General features: G+C 43.8%; 2 protein-coding genes across 6 annotated transcripts; both read right to left on the minus strand.

The window, feature by feature from the left end:
- Positions 1–1,056: 1,056 nt before the first annotated feature.
- Positions 1,057–17,051, minus strand: LOC311009533 (girdin-like). 5 transcript variants are annotated; one of them, XM_084003771.1, is made up of 29 exons: positions 16,530–17,051; positions 16,358–16,449; positions 14,876–14,981; positions 13,164–13,233; positions 12,535–12,593; positions 12,374–12,457; positions 12,097–12,237; positions 11,664–11,842; positions 10,819–10,900; positions 9,959–10,117; positions 9,711–9,857; positions 9,427–9,571; positions 8,502–9,176; positions 8,201–8,406; positions 7,911–8,105; positions 7,258–7,388; positions 7,020–7,161; positions 6,759–6,932; positions 6,398–6,559; positions 6,023–6,300; positions 5,783–5,926; positions 5,510–5,696; positions 5,269–5,414; positions 4,968–5,060; positions 4,259–4,470; positions 3,602–3,679; positions 2,838–3,083; positions 2,576–2,641; positions 1,057–2,298 (listed from the first exon to the last, which is right to left on the minus strand). In XM_084003771.1, exons 1-29 carry the CDS (start codon positions 16,716–16,718, stop codon positions 1,214–1,216), a joined length of 5,673 nt encoding a protein of 1,890 aa, XP_083859897.1. In that variant the 5' UTR covers positions 16,719–17,051; the 3' UTR covers positions 1,057–1,213. The 5 variants fall into 5 exon arrangements, with proteins under 5 accessions (XP_083859897.1, XP_083859898.1, XP_083859899.1 ...); XM_084003772.1 differs by having other exon boundaries at positions 7,020–7,158; positions 16,530–17,050; XM_084003773.1 differs by lacking the exon at positions 3,602–3,679 and having other exon boundaries at positions 16,530–17,050.
- An 893-nt stretch (positions 17,052–17,944) lies between these two features.
- pld5 (phospholipase D family member 5) lies at positions 17,945–25,609 on the minus strand. The gene is made up of 11 exons (XM_084004025.1): positions 25,299–25,609; positions 23,171–23,307; positions 22,446–22,629; positions 22,185–22,293; positions 21,752–21,879; positions 20,706–20,903; positions 19,990–20,141; positions 19,708–19,873; positions 19,476–19,566; positions 18,238–18,950; positions 17,945–18,200 (listed from the first exon to the last, which is right to left on the minus strand). The coding sequence occupies exons 1-10, from the start codon at positions 25,329–25,331 to the stop codon at positions 18,709–18,711; spliced, it is 1,440 nt and encodes a 479-aa protein (XP_083860151.1). The 5' UTR covers positions 25,332–25,609; the 3' UTR covers positions 17,945–18,200; positions 18,238–18,708.
- Positions 25,610–25,725: the final 116 nt, after the last annotated feature.

Here is a 25,725-nt window from a genome sequence, read left to right on the forward strand (position 1 = left end):
TGTCCGTACTACCATCCACAGCACTCGGGATTCGGAAAGGTAATTTGGGCAATATCCACGTAGCTCCAGTTCGCAGAAGTAAATCAGCAAAAAACAAAAACAGAAGAAGAAATTATTATTATTTTCCTTTTGTTTTGACTTTTCTTAGCTCAGTGTTTGTGTTGTGAAACGTGCTGTTGCAATGTTGTAGCTCTCACCTCCTAGTAACCTATGATATAGATATCTACCCTACACATCAAAGCAATATTAATGTCAACATATATTTTTACTCTTGTACTTCTGTTGTGCTGTTGCATGTAGTCTCTTTGGACAAAGGCGTCCCTAAATATAAATGTAAATGTATTTATTTATTATTAAACTAGAACCTAGAGGCTTGTTGTTATGCAGAATATTCATACCCTTTTTAAGAAAAGTTACTTATTAACTTAAGGTAAGTTATGATGTTATGTTTCCATAGCCTGGGCCATCACAATGAGTAAGACACTGTACAGTAAATAAACATGCTAAATGCCCTAAATGTAACATGTGTAAAGTTAATGGTTGGATTAATTCTAGTATGTAGAATTAAAATGTAATGCTATACCAAAATAGCTTCAAATCAGTTTACTCCATTTTTAATAAGATATTGGCTGTCTGTGTATGTGAAGCTGCTGCTGGTCTGGTCTGACTCACGGACTATTATAAAACAATGACACTGAAGTACATATTTAACATAGAGGGTTTATTTATTCAAGGGAAAATAGCATTGGGGTATACATCCTATTTTACAAGATTTACAGTTTCTCACACATGAACATCACATTTCCCAGAGGCTCATATTTAAACATAAACAGCAATCAACATAATAATTTAAAAGTTCTGTCTGAGTAACAGGACATACATAGAAACAACATAAATTAACAAAAAAATTTTGGCAAACACAAATATTACACAACAGGATTTTCAGTGCGGTAAAGTTAACTTGAGACATATGTGTTTCAGTTCTAAAACAGAAAACAACCAAAATGGTGATGATAATGCTGTGAATCTCTTCCTAATACTCAGGTATATTAATATGTGGTAATATTACTAAAGCTGTGTGGGAAAACTAAAAATATTTGTATGTACATCTTACATTACAGTGACTTGTGTGCTTCTGTGGATGCGATGGAAAATGCTTTGCAGCGACCCGCTTTATTTGATAACACAACATTCGGTGACATGACGGCTGCTTTCAGTCAACTGTGAGCGACTTCTCCTCCAGCCCAGCTGCATGTTGTGCATTTTGACTCTGCTCAACGGTGAGCAGGGCTTGTGGTGTGTTAGGAGCCGACTCCTGGCTCTCATTTGGACAGTTTTGCACCAGAGATGGAGTCAGACAAATGAAGGCCTGGTTGTCGTCAGGGGCATCCGGACTAGTCATGGCGGTGACCACAGAATCGCTGAAAATCGTGTTTGAGAAGACGGAGTTGAAAGTGAACGAGGAGCCATAAAGCGACTCCTGCACAGGGGATTTCGGTCCGTCTGTGGGAACGACAACCGTCGGGTCTCTGGGAGGTTTGACTGGAGGAACGGGCTCCGACTCACAGTTATTGGTCTCTGGTTGAAGTCGACACTGTGTTTCCTCCCGATTTCTGCACTCTTCTGAAACCTGGATGGAGAGCGGGTCAATCTTGACCTTCGCCCTGCAGTCGCTGTTTAGACTGGAGCGCCGGGACGACCCCTCTGCGGTGGAGATGACACTGCTGGCTCGGGGTAGACTTTTGGGCGACTTGGAGCCTTTCAGTCGCCCCTCTTTCCCCAGAGGGGTGGAGAAGCAGTTGAGGCAGCCGGACATTGAGGACGATTTGCCCTGAACATACAGCACTGTGATGGGCGAACAAGCTAAGGCGTGGCTAGTTTCAGCTTTGCTTGGGCTCGATTTCGAACTCATCCCACTGAGCCCTGGGTTCATTTTGACTGTGCCCACCGAATCTGACGAGCGACGCACCACTTTCCCTCTTGACACCCTTCGGATGCTCTTTGTACCCCTCGTGAGCCAGAAGTCTTGAGAGAGCCCAGGAGTTTTCTGTTTCGGTATAGACTGTATAACTGAATTCTGGCTGTTGGTGATGGGCATGGTAGAGGCTTTCTCCCTGTGCTGCTTCTGTGTGTGTTGAGGGGTGGACGTATCGCTGGGGGGCTGGAAGGAGGAGGAGGAGCGGCGTGACGGGGGCTGCTGGACAGGGCTGCTGCTGTTTGACCACGGCTCGTTTTCCAGACTCAGGCTGAACTCACCGCTGCTCTCACTTTGGGCTCGACTCTGGACGCCATTCAGCCCTGGAAAGAGATGATGATGTTTTTTTTAAGAACTACAATATATGTCACTTCTATCATGTAAACATGTCAGCTGTCCCAATGTTATATTATCAATGACCAACAGGCGGCAGCAGAGCCAAGTTTTTCTATCAAAGTTAGTCAGCCCTCTGTGGTCAGCGAAGAGATTAATATGAAACAAGGTCATGATTGCAATTTGATGGATTTGCTCTAATTCCCAAGCTGGTAATACATCTGTATGCTTGTGGAATCCTCTCAGCGAGTATCCACAGGGCTTTACCGTGATGCTGCAGCTCGTCGTTGTCCTCAAATCCAGATGGCACAGCACCATCATTTGAATCCTTATCTGTGGGGCACAAAATGAGACATCACTGAACGCTTATACGTGACGGACACATTTCAGCACTCCTAGCTTCTACGCTTAAGAACAAGTGAAGCACACGAGGGGCGCCATCTCTGCTCTACTCTCCTCTACGCTTAATCTATCAGCTAACTTATAGAGATGACATCAAAACAAAACGGTGGCTCGTGAAGGCCTCTACCTGTCACCCAGAGCTCAGAAACATCTGGAACAGTGTCGGCAGTGGTTGTGATGGTGATGTGGCCAGATGGTGGAGTGGTGGGGGGATTAAGGTGGAAGATGGACGAGATGGATGTGGTGAGGGATGAGGACAATGCGTTCTTCCCGTCCTCCTCAACACCAGCTTCTGACCCTTCCGGTCGCGCTGAGCCGTCGGCCCACCGCTCCTCCTCGAACGGAGCTGAGGGGCACGCTAAGCTGCTCAGGGCTGCGTTGTTGGATGAAGGAGTGGAAGAAGTGGGAAGTGGATGAGGGATAGACAGGGGAACCAGTCATGGAAATAAGGAGGTATTTTATATTCATCCTATGGTGTGGAGAACACAGAGACAAAGGTGGGTTGCTTTCTCCGTAGACCACACAATCGTTTAGAATCGTGGTTGCATGCGGTTAAACCCTACAGTGCAGCTGGCTCCTGGTAGGACAGCGCTCATGCAGGACCAGTGTCCTCCTGCAATGCAGCATTTCTTCGACCTCTGGTTAAACACCCCATAGCCACACTACTGAAATGACTGCTGCAAATGTAAACATGGAATATAAGATGTTGAAATGAGGCATGGATGGACGCATGACTAAAGTATGACTGCTGACAATCCTACTCAAACTATGGCTACTTTGGTGTTACGGCATGTATCAGAAAGGAATGAAGCATAGACTTGTGAGTATTTCAAGTTAGCAGTGAAATCAAAGTCAAGATGAGGGTAGACACGGGACCACAGTCTTTCTTACACATGGAACGACGGAAGAGGGACTTGACTTTGTCTCTGTCCTTCAGCCTGTTCCTCATACGGGGAAACATTTTGGTGGCTATTTAATAGCAAAGTGCAGTCACAGGGGAGGTAGACAAAGGACGTGATGCAAGCAGAGAGGGGGATGTGAGGGGGGGGGGGGGGGGGGGGGAGGTAGGAAGGGAAGAAAAAGACAAGGGGAAAGAAGGAAGGCAGGAGTGAAGAAATACATTAAGAATCAAGAAAGACATGGGGAAGACATATTGAGGACTGCTCTCACACACAACACACTTATTTTTAAACACACTCCAATACCTGCATTATGTACTTAAAATTCATTTATTGAAGTTTCTGCGTTTCCTTGACAAATGCTGAGGTGGAGGGGGAAGTTTTATCACATTTTGTGAAAATGTCTGTTTTATAAATAGAGCTTTGTGTGTTGATGAAACCGCCGCGGATAACGGTTCACACTTGCAGCTCCGTCGTCTGGCTGCGTTCTGGACTTTACACGAACACACACATGAACGATCTCTGCGCCCTGCGTCTGATGGGGATCTCACTCCCAGGTTTATGGAGGGGGGACTTTGGCACTTTGATGAGACCGGTTCCGCCAAGTCAATGGGAGATGATCTGGTGAATCGAAGAAGGTCGTACTCACTGCTGTTACGTTGGGGCGAGATGGCATCACCTGCTGAGGTGGAGGCTGAACCTCCAGAGCCATCTGAGCTGATGACGGAGCCGTTGTCCTGACAGGGGAGGTGCGGCTCGGCGATGCCCGAGTGCGTGGGTGTGGGCGGGCGCTCGGGTCCGTGTTCACGGCTGTTGGATTTAATCAACTTCTTCAGTTTCAAAGTGATCCAGTTCCCACGTCTGTGGAAGGGCAGATATACAAGAAGAAATCAATCATCCATGCAAGGGTGAATGCAATGGATGCTATGCAGATTAAACAATGCATACTTGAAGCTGCCGTTATCAATATCGTTGTATTAACAATCTCTTAGCTCAACGGAGCATTTTAGCGTCTTGCAGCTCATTGTTTTGGTTTAACAGCCTCAACTGTTTCATGAACATTGTGGATTATTTAGCTTTGTTCCTCAGGCTGTGAGACTCATTCATCCTCCACATAATAGGGTATGTTTATTTCCTTTTAGCTAAATGGGACTACAAACTGCATGTTGCTGCTCAACCCTGTTAAAAATAAATGTTGTAAACTTGTATGTGAGCTGAAATGACCTAACTTGAGACTCTCATCAGTTAAATTAAGTATTGCATGCTGATCAAAATGTCTTTAGTGCTGAATGTGAAAACAGACATTAGTGATGGTAAACTATTACTATTGCACTATAACACTATTGCAGACAGCTTACCTGCGAGGAGGCGATGGCTCGTAAAACTTGTACTGGTCCATTATTTTTTCCTCCAGCTTCTCCTTCTGCCTCCTCAAATCATTAAGCTTGTCACTGAACAGGAAGATAATCATACAGATAGATCAACTATAAGTGCTGTTGATAACTGTGGTACTTTTCTGCTGTTTGCAAGAATCAAACACTTCCCGACACAACCCTTGATAAGTTAGCTACTTAATGACTGGAACATGCTATAAATCAACACATTTGATCCTATTTAATGCTACAATAAGTATCATGGCGTTGACCCCCATTTGCTTACATATACTGTCGCTCTTCAACGTGAAACAGATCCTTGCTCTCCATAGTCTGCTCCAACAGAGTTCGGTTCTGGAGCATCAGGGTTTCGATCTGGCCGAGCAGGTGGCGGTTCTCTTCCTCCAGGTTGCCCTTCAACTGGCTCAGCAGCTAAACGTCACGTGGGGTAAGCATGTATGTGTGCTGAGTTTGTGAAGAGGCACATTTATCTGATTTAACAGGCAAGATCTCATGCACGTCAATACCTCACACTGGTTGGTGAGCTTTGTGGAGGTGATGTCCAGCTGCTGAAACTCCTTCTTTAGTTTGGAAAAGTCGGCCTCCGACCAGGTGTGCTCCAGCTTGGCCTCATTCAGCTGGCCCTTCAGCTCCTTGTGATCTGCCGTCAGCAACTCGTTGTCGTTGAGAAGCTGACGGTTTGTCCGGTTGAGCCTTTAAAAAAAGCAGAATCTGTTTTATCTCCTTGTATAAACCCTTATCCATTAATTTGCTGCCTGATCGTAATGTTGCCTCCTCACCACTCCTTCTCATCACGGAGCCTGCAGCACTCAGCAGCGGTGGTCCTGTGCTGTTCTTTCTCCAGAGCCATCCTCATCTGCTCCTCCTTCAGGGCTTTCTCCAGGTCTTCTAGCTTGGCCCGTTGCTGCAACAGGCTATTGTACCTACAGATACCACCCATACACACATATGAACATGCACGGAAACACACACAGGAGGGACCTCGTACCACATGGCGACCGCAGTGCCTTCCCCCCTACCTGTCCTGCAGTGTGCGTTGCTCCAGCTCCAGTGTGCGATGGACGTTTTTCAAACAGCCATGCTTTCCCAGCAGGGCCTCGTACTCCATGGCTTGCCTCTCATGCAGGGCCGCCAGCCGCTCGTGATCTCGCAGTAGCTGCTCGTGAACACCGCGCAGGTCTTCGCGTTCCCGCATGGCGACGTCGCGCTCGCTTTCTGTCCCTGACTGCTGCTGCTGCAGCTGAGCGTTCTGGGCCATGAGAGAGGCACTCTGGGAGTTCAGAGTGGATTTTTCCACCTGGGGAAGAAGGGGATTAGGAGTTAATGTAGCATTTTGAGTCTGCATTCAGAGATTTGAGTACACATGTCACACGTAGTGTGTGTTGTAGTGGCACCTGCAGGTTAGCGTTGTGCGTCTGCAGGGCCGTGTTATTCTCCTGCAGCGAGGCAGCCTGCCTTTGCAGGGCGAGGATCTGAGCCTGCTGACTGTCAGACTGACCCTCCAGCTGCCTCAGCTGGGCCTGCGTAGCCTGCCGCTCTGCCTCAAGTGTCGCATTCTGGGGAGAAGAGAAGAGTATTGTAAAATGTGACATGAAAAGGAGAAGTTGGTGTTAACTTACCACACATTGTTTGTTCCATTTTTAATATATCATTATCATCAAAAGTAAGTGCTAGTCTGTTTTTGAGCCATTTTATGAATTGGTATTAAAAACACATAATATCGGTCATCTACTTTGATTAAAGCCAAGCACTAACATTCCTCTCCACTTCGATGAGCCGATCTTTGAGCTTCAGCAGTTCCTTGGTGGCCTCGTGGCTTTCACGCAGCCATTCGCTCATTGCCTTGCCAGTGTCTCTGGGAGAAGTGGAGCTTGATGCCGTCCACTCTTCCTCCTGCCTCTGTTGCAAGGCCTCATAGCTCAGCTTCACCTGTTGGGGTCAAAGGTCAAACACTTAGAATGTATCTTAATGAGATTTTTTTCTCAAATGTGGCTCTCAAAGTACTACACGACATACGGTCTTGAGCTCTTGGCGCAGCCGCTGGTTCAGGTTGGAGGATTCCTGCAGACGAGCCTCCAACGCTGCCATCTTGTCCGCTTTTATCTGAAGAGATTTTTTCAGAGACGTCTCCAGTTCGGACTCCAGCATCTTGAACCTGCTGCATAGTGGAAGGAAGGCATTTTACACCAACCGTGGCATTATAACCTAATTTCTCATATTGCCTTCAAAGGTTACAGATTGGAAGACCAAGCACCTGCTGGCAGGTCCCTCCTGCTCAGCCTGCTCTGCACTCTCCTGGCTCAGGACCTTCATTTCCAACTCATGGGCCAGTCGCTCCAGTTCACTCTCTCTCAGCTGGGTCTTCAGCTTCTCACTCACCAGCTCCTAAAGATTAGTTATGTTTTATCATTTTTTTAAAGACATGGATTTACATTTAACATCATTTTTATTTTTTAATACATTTCTTGAACACATCCAGGACTCATTCGATTCTACTATTTAGGAGCACATTTTAAATCTTCAGTGTGCTGGTAGTTGGAAGAATGTAAGACAACATAACAGTCAGGAGCTATAGACAGTTTCCATCTTGTGGTAAAATAGTGCCTTCAAGGGCGTCATTCCAAATCCACATAACCAAATCATTGTTTATCTTGACAAACACAATATATATATATATACAAAAAATATATACATTTTACAGAATGTTAACTTGCTTTTATCTATTTTTTCAAAATACGTGTTTGTAGTTGGAGTTTGATGCGTTGTAGACAGATAAAGTGTGTGCAACCTGTGCAGATAAAATCTATCCAAAAGTAAAATCTAAGAACCCCTGTGACATGCATGCATGGTCCTTATGATTATTAGTCATTCAGCATGAACTAGACAGCACAGACTTCCTCCCCTCACCTCTCTGAGGGTGGCCAGCGTCCTCTGGTCGATAGCAGCTTGCTTGGCCAGTTCTCTGTTGTTTCTCTCCAGGTCTTTGACCCTCTCAGCAGTCTCTCTTAAGCCCTCCAACTCCTTTACAAGAAAACGCATCTCCCTTTCCAGGCTGGCCATACAGACATTACTACTGTCTAAATTGGCTTCCTGGATTTCAGCCTAAAAAAAAGAGGATGGAAGAAAAGTAGCCATTTCATTCAATATCCTACCGGTTATTAACTGACGCTACGCCCTTACAAAACAAGCCAGCCTACCTGCTGGCGGAGTCGTCGATTCTCTTTCTCTAGGTGCCTCTTTTCCCTCTCCAGGACTGTGGTTTCTTGCTCCAGGCTTTGCTTCTCTGTTTCCAGTTGCTCCAGGCGCCGTGCAGATATCCGAAGTTCCTCTAAAGTGGCCTGCAGACTCTGGTTCTCTGCCTCCAGCTCCTGAACCTCTGCCTCCAGGCGTTGAACTTTCCGGTCTAAAGATATGGAGTGGGTAGAAGAAATAAACCAAGTGCTAATTGTGTGCTTGACTTACCGAATCTTAAATGTCGATTTGATACTCAGGACCTACCGGTGTTATCCAGGGAAGTCTGTAGATGCTGGTTGATTGTCTCCAGGGCCCTGAACTTGGCATCCAGCCGCTGTGTGTGCTTGCTGGCATAGGAGGAACGTGTTGGCAGACCTGTGAAGATGCTGTCATGGCAGGGACTGCTGCCCTTGGAGCAAGGGGAGTGATCACGTGATCCAACAAAACAACGGAGCCTATTGTGATTGTTTTCTAAGACTTCCAGATCAGACATCAGTTCTTTGAAATGGTCTCCGCCGTCTCTGTCCTCTAGCTGTCCTTTCTCCTGAACATGAAGCTCTGGATTATCTGTGAGGAAGATCTCACTCGGGACTTCCTCAGGACCTTCGCCGTGGAGTGGCTGATGGCAGTTCGCGTCGCCATTCAGCATCCGCTGCGTTACAGCGCTGAGTGAGAATACACTGCTGTTTTCTATATTTGAACAGGTGGTTTGCAGCGCTGCGGGTTCATCTGTTAAGGAGGTACAGTTATCGGCGCTGCACATCATCTGGCAGACGTGATCACATTCACGGCGGTGGCCATGTTTGGGCTCCGTGTTGTTGTTCACGGAGGCAGCTTTGAGTTCCTCTAAGGCCCTTAAGAGACTCCGGTTCTCCTTTTCCAGCTTCAGCATCCGACTGCGGGTCCTCTCGCTCACCTCCTCGCTCAAAGGCTGCTGGCCTTTACACAAACAGATGGTGGCAGAAGGAGATATAACTTGACTTGTTCAGCATACATTCAATTTGCATAGAGATAAAAAAAATATATCCATTAGTATTTCTAACCCTGATAAATCTTAAAATCTTAAAAGTGGATGAGGAGTGCTAATAGATTAAACCATTCATGCTTGTTTGTATCCGTGGATAAACACACTTGCCCCTTACCATTCCAATCAATCTCATCCATAAATTCTCCCAGCATCTCATCTTACCCTGAGAGTTCTCCGTGGTTTTGGAGAGCTGCTCTAACTCCCAGCCTAGATGCTGGGACTCCTCCATGCTCCTCCTTTGAGCCAGACACAGAGACAGGTTCTCCTCCTGCAGCTCCTCGGCACGCCTCCGATCCGCCTCCCTCTCCTGAAGTGAAGAAACAAAGAACCGGCAGAGGTGTGAGAACTGATTCTGTCTGGCCACAGAAGGGACTGAACTGAGGCATTGAATGATGATTTCGAGAGGTGTGTGCCGCCACTGATCTCCTTGTGTGTAGATGTCTGACCTGTTCCATGTCGTGGACCTGGGCCTTCAGCAGCAGACTGTACTTCTCCAGCTGGTGGATCTTATCAGAGCGTGCTCTCCAACCTGCCAACTGATCCTCCAACACCTCTTTGGTCTCCTGGAGCACCCTGTTATCCTCCTTTACCTCCTGAAATACACACAAGCCCCCCCACACACAAAAAAACATCATCAATATTTGATTGTTGCAGTGTTCAAATTCCAAAAAGGAACACGTAAAACTGCATCCACCTCCACTTTGGCCTTGTAAAACTCCATCTTGTGCAGTTGCTCCCGGTAACGTCCCACTTCACTCTCCAGTTTATCCGCCTTAATGGCTCTCTCTCTCAGGGCGTCCAGCTCGTCCCGGTAGGTGCGGGCTGCACGGGCATCTCCAAGCAGCTGGGTGTTCTGGTAAAGGTTCAGAGGCATGGCTGATAGCAAAATCTTTGAAATGCATGGAGGTGTGCATCATTTTTACAATTTACAACATTTGGATCAATGTTTTTATATTAACAGTAGATCAAAGTTAGAGTTTTCACCCAGCTGGTGTTTCCTTTTTTAGTTATTACCCTCAGGGGTTGGTGAGGACAAAATCAGAGCTGAATGGAAACACGACAGTGAATGCACACTAATGTGGCTCAGTGTCTGGACGTATTAATAATCAGGAGCATGTTCTACTCCTGCTCTGTGTGGAAAGTGTGCTGTGATGACGTTTGTTGTGATCTGGAAATAGAATTGAATTGAATAAACAGGCAGCTATTTGCTAACACATTAATAAAAGGTTAATGTTAGTTTTGTTTTTTTTCAGCAGCCCCAAAGTGGTAATAAAAAACTGGTTGATGCTGCTTTAATTTCCAACAAATGTCTGAAACATATGAACCGTTCTTGCTCACGAGGCTAAAACAGTGAATACAAAGTGAGATCTCCTGTTCAGATAAATCCATATAAGCTTTGTTTGTATTGGTTTGAATTTGCCGTCATTAAGCACCGCTCTGCGGCAAAGTATGGTGTGCATTAATCTGTATAATCTGCAGTGGTCAGGAGGTTACTGTGTGTCACGTCATCAGAAGGAGCTACGATTCATTCTTTGTCTTTTTCGGACTACAAACCTCCAGCTGAATCCTCTTCAGCTCTGCCTCCATGTTCTCCAGCTCATGTCTGCAGTCCAGGATCTGCTCGCTCTTCTCCTCTCTGGTGGGGTCAGATGTGCGGCGCAGAAAAACAAGACATACATTTCCTTAAACACCATTTTATTTCCTTTCTCACATGTTGCCCAGAAACAGATGCATGTTATACACATATTATACACATGGATAAATTGTCCAAAGCCAGGCTCATACACGATGCTTTAAGTGACATTATGTTTGCTCGGCATGTGAATCTGCAAATCTCAACAAGAGAGGACAATACAGCCGAGAAGATGGGATAGAGAGCGCTGAATGGGGATCTTGATCGGATCAGGTTTAGTGTGCATGTGTGTGTGCTTGCAGGATCCGCTGAGCCAATGTGGGTCAGTGGTGGTGCACAGCCATGGAACCTGCCAAGCAGGCAGTAATGTGGGCCAAAACTCCCAGGGGCATCGCTTACCCTGTCCTATCTCTCTCTCCCTCTCTGCCTCTCACTCACTCTATACTGGCAGTTCTACAGAGGACGACGTCCATCCCGAAGTGAAACTCGTACTATACAAACTCAATTATCACTTACTGTGGGAATGATCTTCCACCGGTTTGTCATTTTGATCTCGGAGCAGGAACAGTTTTTATATGCATTGGCATGTTTGCAGTAAGATGCTTTTGTGACCGTGTATGACTTGTAAAAGAGTGACATTTTTCAGTTCTCCTGATTTTGCACACTATGTGTTTTCTCCTTTTCACCATTTAGCGCTCATGCTTGATTGTATTGTATTTATTTTATTTTTTAAAAAATAGAATAGAATAAATCGTTTGGCACTCACAGTTCTTGTCTAAGTCGTCTGATCTTGGCCTTAGAGTCAGCCAGCTCCACGGCCAGGTGTTGTTGAGTCCCAGTCTGCTGCTGCTGCATGCTGGGAGAGTAGCTGCCAGACTGTGGACTGGAGGGGCTATTGAGCAAGCTAAACACACCTTCCTTTTCCTGCATTAGCTCTGCTATAGTCTGCAAAAAGGACAGGCTACACATTACATACGACCCAATGTACCTCTTAAAATCTGAAGAACTCTAAAATAAAAACTTGTTGATTGAAACACTTCCGCTATCTACATATAATGTCCATCCATTTATCATGCACACTTTATAGACACTTTATATATAAAGAAAAACATTTCATGTATAAAATGTGTTTGTTTATGTAGCATGTACACAGCATATAGTTAATATATATCTCTGAAACAATCTGAAATCACATATACCTCTAGGTGGGTGTCCCTCTGATCCAGCACATCCCGGAGATGCCTGGCCATATTCCTCGCTGCGGCCTCCAGCTCATCTGGGTGCACCTGGCTGGACTCCAACCACTGCAGATCCAGCACGTTCTCCTGACTGTGGGTCAACTGGTGAACATGAGAAGGGACAGTCGGGGTTCACTTCTAAATAAATCCTTTCTGTTTCAAAGAACTTCATATAAACTGTATTTCTCATCTACACAGCTGTGGCATTTAAAAAGTCATGTCATAGAAAGTCAGATACCTCCTGAATATGTGCAGCTATGGCAGCTTTTGTGTCAAAGTCAAGCGTCTGGATCCTCTCGATGTACAGCTCTTTTTTCTCACACTGGAAATGAAAATGTAAACAGATTTCAGCTCATGCAGTCATTTCAGGATGTCTGCACAGAAGTTGTCAGGGTTTACCTGGACTGCACATCCCAACAGCAGCAGCAAAAGCGTCTTCATTTGCTCCAGACTTTGATCTGTGGAGGGAAAAAAAATGTTATCAGATTGAAGCAGTGATGGCTGCTGGCGTGGATTTAAGTCGAATAAAGTGGTAGTTGGAGAATTTGGGTCACCACTTGTCAAAGCCTTAACGTCACAACGCAGGGTGGTAATCAGACTGATAGAGAGCATTTGAATTCAAACTATCATAAAGTGTATCAAAGAGCTTTCAGTGTTTAGAAGTCTTTTTGTAATGGAAAAATTCTGCCTGATTTGCATTCAGTAATTAAACGTAATTTTCTAAATGCAAATTGACAATTACATTAGTGGAGGAGTTAACCATAGTTTTATTAGCAGAGCATGTTTTAATATGTTTCTCAAATTATGAATGTACCATTTTGTTAAAATCTCAGTTTTCTCATAACTTTTAATTTGACCGGTTTAGCGATGATGCTAAATCTATATTACACATATCCTTATTTTGGGTTAATTAATGGAAATCAATGCGGTGCTAATGGAGCATCAGCAGACGGACTCATCAAGCTTCCGACCACATACTGACTTAGCAGCTCCGATAGAGAGGAGAGATGAGGAATAAAAGAGCATACCACAATAGGGAGTCCTGCCAAGCAGCAACACGTTTGGCAAAGGGATCATGATTAATTGTCTCAGATTATCCTGCAAAAGAAAAGAGAAACGGTGATGGACAAAGGAGATGGGTGGAGGAAAGAAGGAAGATGGGCACATTTTAGGCCAAAATGAAATGAGGATGGAATACGACACTTCTTTGGGTGTAGCCAAAGTGTTGAATGGACAGGGACGTATGTATGTACAGCACATAGCAGCCGAGAGCTCATGTAGGCCTATAGAAACACAGCCAACAAATGGAGGTACTCTGAATGGGTAGCTGACGGAGCCAGTTACCCTGGTGCAGTGTTGAAATCCACCAGAAGTGTTTGGCAAAGCCTTGCATTAGGCTATAAGTGGCTCACATTCATGTGTCCGTGCTGGTTTGTGTGCAGTTAAGATTGTAAATGAAGGAAAGTGACCCTGTAAAGGTCAGGAAACGATTACTTATTCCCATTTAAAGCTACAGTGAACTGGAATAATTTATTATTTGATGTAATACCACGTGCATTTTCCAGTGTGACCATTAAAGAAAAGTTCTACTGGCCATGAATCTCCAACCATCCTCTCCTTTCCTGGCTTATGTGTGATTATGGAGCATGGAACGGCTCCTGGGTGATGTTGGGACTTTGACTCTGAAAATCATGAGCGTGTTCTAGTCCTGCTCTGTGTGTCCTGAGGTAACTTTTGCTGTGATATGACAATATAAATAAAATGTAATTGAATTGAACAGAGGTAAAAGAAACTTGAACTGGAAACAACAATTTTAATATGTTAGGTACACAAGACTTGCAAAAGCATCTCACTATATTAATTTGTTCAACTCGATAGCGATGGAAACCATACCAGTTATTTTTTTTATTATGTCAGTTGAAACTATTGTTTCTCTTAAATGTCACTTTTAAAGACACTAAGTATTTTTAAAATTAGATGGGAATTGAAAGGGTTGTGTGCTAATTAGCAAATGCTGGTAAGCTAACTCTCCTCTTAACTAATATGCCAGAAATGGTAAACTAACAATTAGACCTGCTAAACATTAGCACACTGGCAGCGTAAACAAGTTAGCATGCTGACATTAGCATGTAGCTTAAAGTACCATTGTACCAGAGTACAGCCTCACGGAGCAGCTAGCATGTCTGTACAGACTCTTTGGTCTCATTTTCCAACAACAACAACAACAAAAATCCATCATACTTTTGCATTGCTAATCTGAAGAACTTGATCCCATCCGCAGTGAAATTACTTTTCTTGTGCTCTTAAAAGCTCTTAGCAGAAGAAAGCTTAGCACGAATTGTACTTAATTGCTGTGACACAGACAGTAAATCCAAGATTCAACATCAGCGTCTGCCCATGAATCTCGTGACTTTAGATGTCACTCTAAAGCTCTGTCTGTGGCCCTGACTCGGCTCTCTGCTACGCTCTAAACTCAGCACTGTGCTGATTACACACATGAGTACATGGTTTTTATTTAGGGCATTCCTCTTAAGAAGAACTAGCTGATCTGCTGCGACACAAGTTGCTACCAACTATCTGGTTGTGTGAGCCAGTGTGTTCGTGATGGACGACGTAAAATTGAATCAGAGTTGAATAATCCAGTGTTTGGATATCATAATCCCATGTAGAGAGAGATGATGTATCCTGTTCGGACACATTATATAACATGTGGCTCAGAGACAAACATCATAAAACTCACCAGGTAATACGACTTGATTTGCTGGACCAGGAGGTTCAGGTTCTGGATCCTCTGACCTGGATCCCTACTCGCTGCGTTTGCACCCTGAGGTGTAGCTGTGGGATTTCTGCAGACAGGACGTGACATGAAGTTTTTTTTTGACATGACATTTTCTGCTATTCACAAACAAACTCATGATTGTCAGTGGAATGGAGTGAGAGGAAGCTGAAAGCTGGTGAATGTCTTGGCTCGGGGATCGCCGTGAAAACATGTATGAGTTCTCTATTCATTCCATGTGTGACGTCATTCTTTTCAGCCAACAAACCATACCGCCGGAGCCAAATGGGGTGGCATTAGGCTTTCCACCCAAAAGGAAACTCTGTAGCTGGATTCTTGGATTGTTGGCTTGGGCCTAATGTTGTCTGGGGCTGTCCAAATTATGTCCTTCACGAACCTTTGTGCCGTTATATAGGTCAAACCTCACCTTATTGCACAGGAAATTAAATCTGATGTGTGGCCTATAATTTGTATTTCATACACAAATGATATTCTATACCTGGGGAAATAGACAGACAGACATGGTGGATGAAAGAGAGACAGAGATTCTGCCATGCTGCCCAGTGCATCACATGTTTAAGTATCCCTGTCTCCACGTCTGTGCTGTTTATCCTGTTTCTGTACCTCCTCCCTCCCCACCCATCTGTGTCCCAGTGCCACTAAACAGCAGCAACAAGGCCCTAATCCCAGAGGGTCTCCCAATCCAGGAGATTATCCCGCCTCCTACCCTCCCCTCGCTGCAGCGTTGGTTTGCATTTAGAGCTGGTTATTGTGACCCCAGGAGATAAGTGGGATGAATGGGTACTGTAGACCTGGGGTGGCTAGACAACATTATCCACAAGTGCACTGGGTCATCAGTTTTACCCCCCTTTTTTCTTGCAACTCTTCAATTTTATTTCTACCATCAGTGTCCGAAGACTAAAGTCAGCGTCTCACCACATGTCAGTTTGTGTCACACAGTAAACTGCCAGAGAGACGATCACTCAGTGTTTGTTAAGGGTGAGGGTAATTCCCTCGGAACATAAGGCCCCCAGATCATAATCTCTTAAGTAGCATCTTGACAATATCTATGATGTCTTTCTTCTAGGTGATGTCCATCAATGTTTTGTGCTTTTTTTTTTTCAGAGAAACCCTAAAAGTGAGGAAGTTGCATTTAAATACTACCGCAGACTACAAAGATCCCCTTTATTACTGCAGACTGACAAAGCCGGTACTGTTGGATGAGAATGCTAGCAGATGCTTGATGGCTGATTTAGATGGCATGAGGGGAGAAAGATGCTTAATTGTTAAAAAAAGAAAGAAAGAAAAAGACTTAAATCTTAGGATGATTTATAGCATTTGAGCGTGAATCATCACCAGATGCTAAGACAGCAAAACTAAATCTGAATATCGATCTGACCACAGCTCAGAAATGAGACACATTCAATAAAAAGTAAAGTGACTTACATTTCTGTCATTATGTCATTCAAAAAGACTCCATCCAGTAACACAGACAGGTCCAGGTGCATGCCCCCATCATGTGGCACAAATGTCCTCACCTAAATACAGAGAGCACATAGAGGATGACAGGTTGCTATCACAGCGTCCAGCAGCGACCAGAGCCTGCAGCGTTACTCACCCAGGAGACGAGAGGGCTCAGCATGAACTGGTGCAGGCAGGGCAGAAAAACTCCACTCTCCATCGCTACTCGAGGCTGTGGGGGATAAACCTCAAAAGAATATCGCACTTGTGTCCAACGAGGGGGGGAAAAGACTGGTAGCGACCCAGTAACTACATCTTCTTCAGGACCGAGGCGGTCTGGCACCATTTAGATCGTCCCGTCCATCTCATTTCAAACTAGTTGAGGATTTCCACTGCGGTTTAGGTTATTGGCGGTTTTTTTTACTCGCAGACTGTCGCCCCCATCTACGACATTCAGCAGTTTAAACAGCGCAAAAAAACAAAAAAGGGTGCAAGCGCAGTCCTATCCGCAGTTGTCCCGCATCACCACACACACACTAACATCCTCCTTGGTCCTCTGCTGCAAAGGCATCCGCCGTCAGACCCCCGCCTCCTTCCAGCTCCCTCTGCTCATCACACAGAAAGAGTTGGCACCGATTTAATACAGATATAAATATAGTGAGCAGTTAAAAGTGACAGTTTAGCCAACTGCTAACAGGATATAGACACCATAACGCGAACCGCTGCCTCCCTATGGGGACATTGTTTGAAGCCACTGCAGCAGACGTGCTAATAAAGCTATCTGAAATAGCTTTGCCTTTAATCTGTCACCATGACAACGGCGCCCCCGCCCTCCCCTCCCCATCATCATCAGCAGCCTCTCTTTCCAACGACAGCAAAAGCTAAACTTCTGTTGCTGCTTCGACGTTAGCCACTTAGCTAGAGATATTTGTCGGACGAGCCATGACAAAAAATGGGATATACTTACTATACTTGTAAAGTAAGTAAAGTAATAATAACAATTAATGAATTACCTTGTATCAAATTTAGCAAAAAATATCGCTGGATAAGGAGAACTACACAGTTGCTTACTCCTAATCAATTTCCACGTTAATTCCATCCTATATCCATGTGCAATGTGATGAGGTCCTACCCTCTGAATACAAACCCTCCAAACTCGTCATGCCAAACTTTAGTAGCCTGTAACGGTGCTTTGGCGCCTCCCTGTGTTCATAAACTGGAGGTAAATCTGTAAATCTCTCGTAAATGATACACAGTATAAAATAAATAAATAAAAAGTACAAAAATATACATGACTTTATATTATATATCTCTATCTTTTCTTTTCTCCTGCAATAAATCCTACCTTAATGTAATTGTTTTTCTATAATTCACTGAATGATACAGGAACTTTTTCTGTTGTTGAGACTGCCATCATAGCCTCAACGCTATAAATATGCCTGCTTGCATATGCATACATATTTTGCATTAAAACTGTGAATCAGGAACTAATTCTGAGATTAAAGTTGCGTTTATTCAATTTACATGATGCCATGAGAGGTAATTAACCCACATCTTGTTTATGGTTTTGATAAAAGGAAAATATTACCAAAGCACTATATTCAATGTTACTTTCATTCTGCAGACAGGAAACATGGCCATGAAGATCTTACTATTAAATGTCCGGAAGCATCTGGCCTCGTTTTGTTGGGATTTGTGTATAAATGTCAGCCACTCTATGCTTCCCAGAGAGGTGATGCTGACATAAACACAACAACAATTAGGAAAAAGATACATTTTATAAGGTCCGATGAAAAATTTCCATGAGATAAATAAACAGTTGTCACATCTGTAAAACTACTACACAAGTCTATCATTCAATAAACTGAATTCATTTCTAGCATTAAAGTCCTAAATGTTATGCAAAAAAGTATTTAAACGTTTATAAAATACAAACTAAAACTGTAAACAAAAATATATATTCTCGTCATTAAATACCAAATATGATAAGTCTTGGTGAGTTTGGTGGTATGTTCATGGATTTAAATATGAATCACATAGAGCATCTCGATTTTATAATCAGCATATTGCTTGTCCTAGTATACTTGGAATTTGAATATTGTTTTCAATATTCATGCAGCATAACAGGCTTACATAACAGTCAATATTTAATTAAGTAGTTAGATACTATTATTTGCAACCTGCAATTTACCGCCTCAACATTGTCTTGCAATTTAATCCATTAAAATGACATCACAAAATGAAAGTCAAGTCTCCTAGTGTATGCCACATTCTTACATTATGTACTGCAGTATACAGCCTTATGAGGCGTAAGGATATAGAATGACATTCCGTGCTTATAAATATAAAGGGTTGTTCCACTGGTTTTCCTCCATTTTATCTCGTGGCATGTTGCTGAATTTGCCCGTTAGCTCTTTGTTTCCTTGCAGGCTCTTAGCGTATCGTGATCTCCAGTCCCTATCAAAAGCATCCTTGACGTGTTCCAGGATTCCTCTGTCTTTGAGATTATTTTTCATCTGGACCACCAGCCCAACTCCCGTGTTAATGGCAAAGTCACTCCCGACCCAGTCATGGTTACCTGTGGAGAAATGGCAGAAACTTACTTCACACGTGTCTGTAATAGTTATTATCTTATGGGGGCGGGACTAGATAAGCTTTGGCTTCTCCCGCTTTCCCTTTCGACCATGTGTATTGTATAATTTGAAGAAAGATGAAGTGTGGTGATGACGATTTAATTGACATGCCCGAAATAAACAAACAAATAAATAAATAAATAAATCCTAAGAAATAACGACTGAGTTACTCTAGTGTGCTTTTCTTCTTAATGTACACATTTACGTCTCTGTGTGGGGCAGCAAACATCCTAAAGTATAAATTCTGCATTTCTTGCCGAGACTTAGATGAGTCCTCCAAGTCTCGGCAAGAAAAGAAGATTTCCCCAAAACGTGGAACTGTTCCTTTAGAGAAAAGTATTGCATAATGTCTTTAAAATAGCACTCAGACATTCTGAAATACCGTTAAAATGTGTACATGCCAATAAAAGCAACACAAATAAATAAAAGAATTTAAATGTAAATGGCTGCAAACATTGCACATTGCCTACCAATGTAGACAGCACTGTCGGTCACCATGTACTTGTTGTGATTGAGTCCATGTTGAATGTCATCCTCTTGCTCCTTGTGATTAAAAAACCTCTGCAAAAAATGTATTAAACAAGATACTTTTGTAAAGACACCACACTCATTCTCAATGTAATATTTGCATAATTAAATCGTAAAAAGGTCCAGACTACAGCTCTCATGCAACATCTGGTGAAATGACGTGAATTCACATACCGCCTCTAATGAGCAGTTGTGCAGCCACATGCAGAGCGACTTGAGGGAGGTGACAAAGTTAAAGGTGAGGGGGTGGGTCTTCTTCCAGAAGCTTATCAGTAGGCGAACTCTGACTCCTCTCAATACAACAGCCTCTCTGATCATCTCATCAATAGGCGACCAGTACCTGACAGAACCAGAACAATAAGACACCGCTCACAATCTGAAGGCAACCATACACTTATAATGTGTTTCTCAAATTGAAGTGACTGATTTTCTTAGAACTGTAGAGGCTTGATGTACCGTGTGACTGAGGTTCCTCTGAAGCTCCTGCTCACCAGAGGGAGGTAGTCCATCACGGATATGTAGATGAACGTCTTTGCACTCTGGATGACTTGATAGATGGCGTCTATGTCTCTGGTGCGATCTTTAGCGCAGAAGAGTTCAGGGGAGGTCTGCAGACAGGATACGTCACTCAGATGAGTTTGTGCAAAAACATGTTATGAAAAAGGTGGATAAACTGCTCTCAGGCGCAGGTACAAAACACTGAGGGGCACAAGAGCTCACTTTGGGTTAATCTTCATCCCCACAGCCATCGACTTTAACAACAGGCCTGGCTGAATACAAGAGCAGATTGGAGTCGCCAGCAGCTTGTGGCAGCATAACTCCATCTTAGTTCCTTTAAGATGATAAATGTCCTAAATATAACTGATAAAGATCTTGTCGCTTATAGGGTAACAAGATTCATTACTGTCAGATTTAGGCAAGGGTTTTGAAATATTCAGATGCTCCTCAGCATATTAACATGATTTATTCTTTAGTTATTAGTTGGTAATAAAACCTTTACAAAGACATTCATCATCTAGTCCCGAGTCAGGAAATTGCTACTTTAAGAGGAATATAAAGCAGTCTATGAATTTATTACACACAATCTGTGTTTTTTTTTAAATATTTTGTATGGAGTCACTTCATGTGTAACCATGCAGTAAACACTGATACATAAGAAAGTTGCTCCTCACAGACACATAAGCAGCAGCCTCTGTGGCGTTGAGTTGGAGCTCCAGGACGTCGTGCCTCCCATAGAGGGCTGTAACTCTCTTCGACCAGATAGAGGGGAAGTAGTCCCTCCCATGGAGCTGCCAGTAAAATGAAAAGACTCGGTGGAGGTCCAGAGCCAGACAGCTGCAGTTATACACCACCACCCCCAGTTCCTTCCTCTGTGGGGGGTCAGAAAGGAGCAGAAAGGAGGTGATCCAGCAGAAAAAGTTGCAGTCTGTGTGTCGGTGTGTTCACCGGATAGACATATGCTTTTGCAAAGTTAGATAAAAGGCAATGCAAATGGTTATTTTAGTGATAATAGCAACACTCTGAGAGAGTGTCGAGAAATTTCACACAAAACTCCAAACATCTCATGATGGCACTATGTGCAAAAATGTAATAGCAATCCATTCAGTCGTTGTTAAGATATTTCAGTCTGGACCAAAGCGTGGCTAAAAACAAAGAACAAGAGACAGTCATTCTAAATATATTCCTGCTGGTCATTAATGACACAGCAGACACTTGTTTTGTGTTTATTCTATTTCCGTGTGCGACCCAGAAGGAAGCAGACGGGGAGTTTAGTCTGTTCTCCCAACCAAGTTTCTGACTTGCTTCCCTTCTGTCTCTCTTCTTACCTTCCCAACCAGCGTTGAAGCATGAAACCTACCAGGTAATCACTTCAAGTGGTCATATGCTAAAGCTCCCCGGTTCCTCCTCTATTGTGAATTACATACTTGTCTTTCTGGCTCGCCTCAGACAGCAATCTAAAAAAGTCATCATTAAGAGTTGCTGGAGTAATTGCATTCAAAGGTACAGGTTTGGGTGTGGAGCTAAGTCCTCGTGTGGCGCAAATGTTATCATTTAATTAAACGTGTCCAGCTTTTATTTTCTGAGAGACCAAAGAACTGAACCCGTTTTGAGGTCAGAAAATAACCGCAGACCTGACCACACCTCACTGCAGCAGCTCGTTTATCCCCCCCGGTCGGATTTGAGTCTGCACACTCGTGTTGTCAACGGCTGTTGTTACCTTGGAGAGTGACCTCCAATCCATATCGGCGCTCCCGATGTAAATGTGCGTCCGATCCACTATCCAGAAGGAGGAATGCAGTCCTCCTCCGGTAAGAGCTGTCGTATTAACGAAACGGACCTCTGCATCTGGAGACAGACAGAGAGACACAGGAGTGGTGGTGGCGTAAAAAGTGTGTCTGCCCACTGTCTTACATTCATCATTGTTTTGATCTCCATTGTGAAGTTTGGCAGACATGATGGAGGGTTGTACGACCCTTGCTGTGGAGCTGCGGTGCAAACGAGCCTCAATCTGTCAAAAAAAAGCGTTTAAAAACTGGCTTGTGCACAGGAAAATATTGTCAGGTGAGTTGTTAGGAGCTATAAATCTTCATTCTGGAAGGTTACAGTAGCATACCAAATTGCTTTAATAAAATGAACACACGGCCACTCACTGTGTGCTGCCAACGTCTTCAGTTCAGCAGAGTTAGTCAGACTGCTGGCAATCCTCAGCTTAACCCCACGAGAGTTCAAGCTGAGCAACCTCTGGAACAACAGCTGACCCTGAGGAAGACAGTCGATGTTACTGTTGTCGAGCAGGGTTTCCTCGAAAAATAATTGCATTTCCTCTTACAGAACACCTGGGATACGCAGCTGGTTAACGCTCTGCAGGACTGTAGGAGGATATATCCAGACTGTATGCCATGACTTTGTACCTGTTTGGCAGCGCTTGGCGTTGTATCCAGGTCCCAGGGGTTTAAGGCCCAGACGGGTGACACCAGCTCAACCGAGTGCTTAGCCTGGTCCAACAATGTATGGAAGCCAACAGCGAGAGGGAGGTGGGGTCGGCCATCCGTGGGGAGAGAGAGGTCGTCTGGAATATTCTCCACAAGCACGATGCTGTAATAATCAACGCGTCATTTTACACATCAAAGTGTTTGCAGCAGTATTTTAGGAGTACTACTACATATGTGCAATAAGTAGTAAAAAGCCTTTTTTTAGCTCCAGAGGGGCTAATTGCCTCAAGTGAGTAAATGTCGGCCTGAAGAGAAATAAAAGAAATCTGGGCCGGAGGAGCTAGAAAGGCTGACCAGATCTTTGTAGCCAACTCCTCAGCTCTACTTGAGGCTAAAAAACACAAAAAACAAACAAACGCCATACTAGCTTAACACATGGCAATCAAGTTGAATTGTGGGTAATGTTAATTTTGACAAAGGAAGAAGAATAGAAAATATGATATCTCTGTTCATGCTGCATTGATTTTGATATGCTTCATTTTAGTGTGTAGAAATATGGTATTATACTCTTTAGGTAACATGTAGGTATAACAAAGGTACAGACTGAGTAGTTACATAGGAACCAGTGAAGAGAACAACCTGATAATGTATTAATCATAACCCCCTTTTTTTTGATTGATAATCACACTTGCAGAGCATCTTACCGGCAGTCTCTGCTACAGTTTTCCTCTGTGATCCCGTCCTCGTCATCGCCCCAAATGTCCACCGACGAGAAGAGCAGCGCCACCAGCACAGCAAAGCAGCAGAGAATAGCAAAGATGGCGATGCACTTCTGCTGGTTCTGGAAGATGAGTTGGACACACAGGAACTAAGAAAAGGAGGCATGCTCTGCAGCACGGGGAGAACGCTTCTCCTGTTGTTACAGCAAGTTGACAACTCACACAGAAGGTGTACGTTTTGGGTGGTGTACTAAAGGGAACTCATCAGCCATTATATCCTCATTCAATGCCATTGATTACAGATCGAGGTTCACGATCAATAACACAACAACTATATGTCTTCTCCTGACAGTAGAAACTCTAGATTTGACCACAAGGCAGCAGAGGAAGTCAAAGCTTTAGAGCAAAACCCCTCCCACGGCTTCGCAAATCCTACTTTATGCCACGGGGCAAAGGACAAGTGAAGTGGAACGCTCTCCAACTGAAGGCAAATTGAAACACACTAAAGCCCAACTAAAAGAAATATTGTATACTGAGCTCTGGCTTATGCCTTTCTGTATACAGCCTGCGTTGTTGTTGCAGTGAATTCCCAGCTGAAGGAGATTTTATGACCTCTGTGCCAGCATGGATACGCCCAATGTCGCATTCGTGACAAGCAATATTAAAGGCTATATTAGTGTGCAATGTTTGTGTTTGGCAGCATATGTATATACTGGTTGTAATAAGGATGGAGTGACAGTCAGTGGGGTCAGTGTTTATGAAGCAGCAGCCTTACTGCCCTCCCCCAGCCCGAGGAGTCTTGTTTTTCCACAGTTTTAAAAGTGCAGTTAAGCACTTCTGTCATTTATTGCTTGGGGCGACAGATTTTTCACCATCTCGTTTTCTGCCCTGTTAGCCTGCGTCGCCGTCCGCACGTCACATTACATATTCTCTTTTGTTGATCAATCAAACGAATCCTTTACTGCTGATGAGTACAGTAGCATAAGCAGCGGCCCGTCTCATTAAGATGACTCTCAGCTAAAACTTTAAAAAAATAAATAAATGTATACAATTTCGCTAAAGACAAACAATTCAGCTGCCAAGTCAGAGAGACGATGGTGGGGGTCAGAGGGTGTTTGACAAGTACGTTCCCCACTCTTCCCCACGCTGTCTGTCTCGGGCGATGAGGCTGCAAGGCTGTTGCCAGCCGGATGCACCTCACACTTCCTCTGTCGTCCACTGAGACCGCTGAGCTCTCCATCACATTTAGCAGAGTCAAGGACCATGCTTGACTAGAGGATTTGTACATGGCTGCTGGGAAATAAAGCCTCATGACAGAGTGAGACAGGTCAGTCAACTCGCAATAAGACACACACCATGGATTTCCACGGCTGTTTTCAGAGCAGTCAAAATAGCGTTACATAGTTTGGCACTGACAGGATTAATCAATTGGCAAAAAAATAACAATTGGCTCATATGAAGCAAATCAAGCAATGCCAATGTTAGCTGTTTCCAGCTAATCAAGTATGTTTATTTTATTCTTTTCTCTCTTCTATATATTAATTTAAATATTAGGCTAAATGTCTTTGGATTTTTTTACTATTGTTTAGACAAAACAAGCAATTTGAGACATAATCTTAGGCACTGGGAAATTGGGATGGGTATTTTTTTAAGTAGGTGATTAATAAATAATTAATAATTATTCCCAAATGTGTTCATTTTCTTCTATTCTCTGTTATATCATTGTAAATGTAATATCTACAAGGCATAAGTGTGGAGAATCGTGCCAGACAATTTTTTGATATTTTACAGACCAATTAATCAGTTATTCAATAATATAAATAATATATAAATAATAATAAAGAAATAGTAATACTAGCAGTCCTAATAACAGTTATATTTGTGAATTTTACACATACACATAATACATTTTTTTACTGGATACCTGAAGAACACATATGAATTTAAGGCTCCATCCAGTAATCAATTAATTAATGATTTAATGGAAGCCAGCAAGAAACGCTAAAAATGAAAACATGCACTTGCATCCCACCAACAGACAAAGTGAGAATAATATCCGTATGTGAAATAGACGCAGAGTGAAGTGTGTGTAGCTGAGGGCTGTAAACATCACCTTCAAGGGCTCCTGTGTGGTCGGTCCCGCCATGAGAGGAGCACTCCTTCAAACTTCTCTGACAGGTGGGGACGCTGCAGCTCAGTCTTCGTCTGTCTGCCTCTCCGTCTTCATCACGCACCCCTCAGCCTGTCCCGCTCAGATGTCTTCACTCCTTTCCACCGTCTTCATCCTACTTCTGTCCTGGAATGTATGTGTGTGTCCTGAAATGGTTCTTCCTCCGTCTGTGCGTGTGTGTGTGTGTGTGTGTGGGCTGCCTATGTGTGCTGCTCACTCACTCCTTCTCGGTGGAGGTGGGGAGAGAGATGGAGAAAGACCAACCCCTCTCATTCAAAATGGCCAATACAGAGCTGTAGCTCTGAACCCCCAATCCCCCCCCTCGCCTGCAGATTCCTCCCTCCTCTTCCTCATTTATCTGCCTTGTGAA

The sequence above is a fragment of the Eutrigla gurnardus genome (assembly GCF_963514095.1).
Source record: "Eutrigla gurnardus genome assembly, chromosome: 3".
Lineage (NCBI taxonomy): Eukaryota > Metazoa > Chordata > Actinopteri > Perciformes > Triglidae > Eutrigla > Eutrigla gurnardus.

What these genes read in the sequence shown, in the direction of transcription:
- pld5 (XM_084004025.1), bottom strand. Translation starts at nt 25,331, where the DNA reads ATGGCGGGACCGACCACACAGGAGCCCTTGAAG. An exon ending in ATTGGAGGTCACTCTCCAAG is followed by an intron (nt 20,904 to 21,751) that starts GTAACAACAGCC and finishes GACCCCCCACAG; the next exon opens with AGGAAGGAACTGGGGGTGGT. An exon ending in AGGCTGCTGCTTATGTGTCT is followed by an intron (nt 20,142 to 20,705) that starts GTGAGGAGCAAC and finishes TCCTGTCTGCAG; the next exon opens with ACCTCCCCTGAACTCTTCTG.
- LOC311009533 (XM_084003771.1), bottom strand. Translation starts at nt 16,718, where the DNA reads ATGGTGCCAGACCGCCTCGGTCCTGAAGAAGATGTAGTTACTGGGTCG. An exon ending in TGAGCCCTCTCGTCTCCTGG is followed by an intron (nt 16,450 to 16,529) that starts GTGAGTAACGCT and finishes CTCTGTATTTAG; the next exon opens with GTGAGGACATTTGTGCCACA. An exon ending in TCATCGAAGTGGAGAGGAAT is followed by an intron (nt 6,560 to 6,758) that starts GTTAGTGCTTGG and finishes TCTTCTCCCCAG; the next exon opens with AATGCGACACTTGAGGCAGA.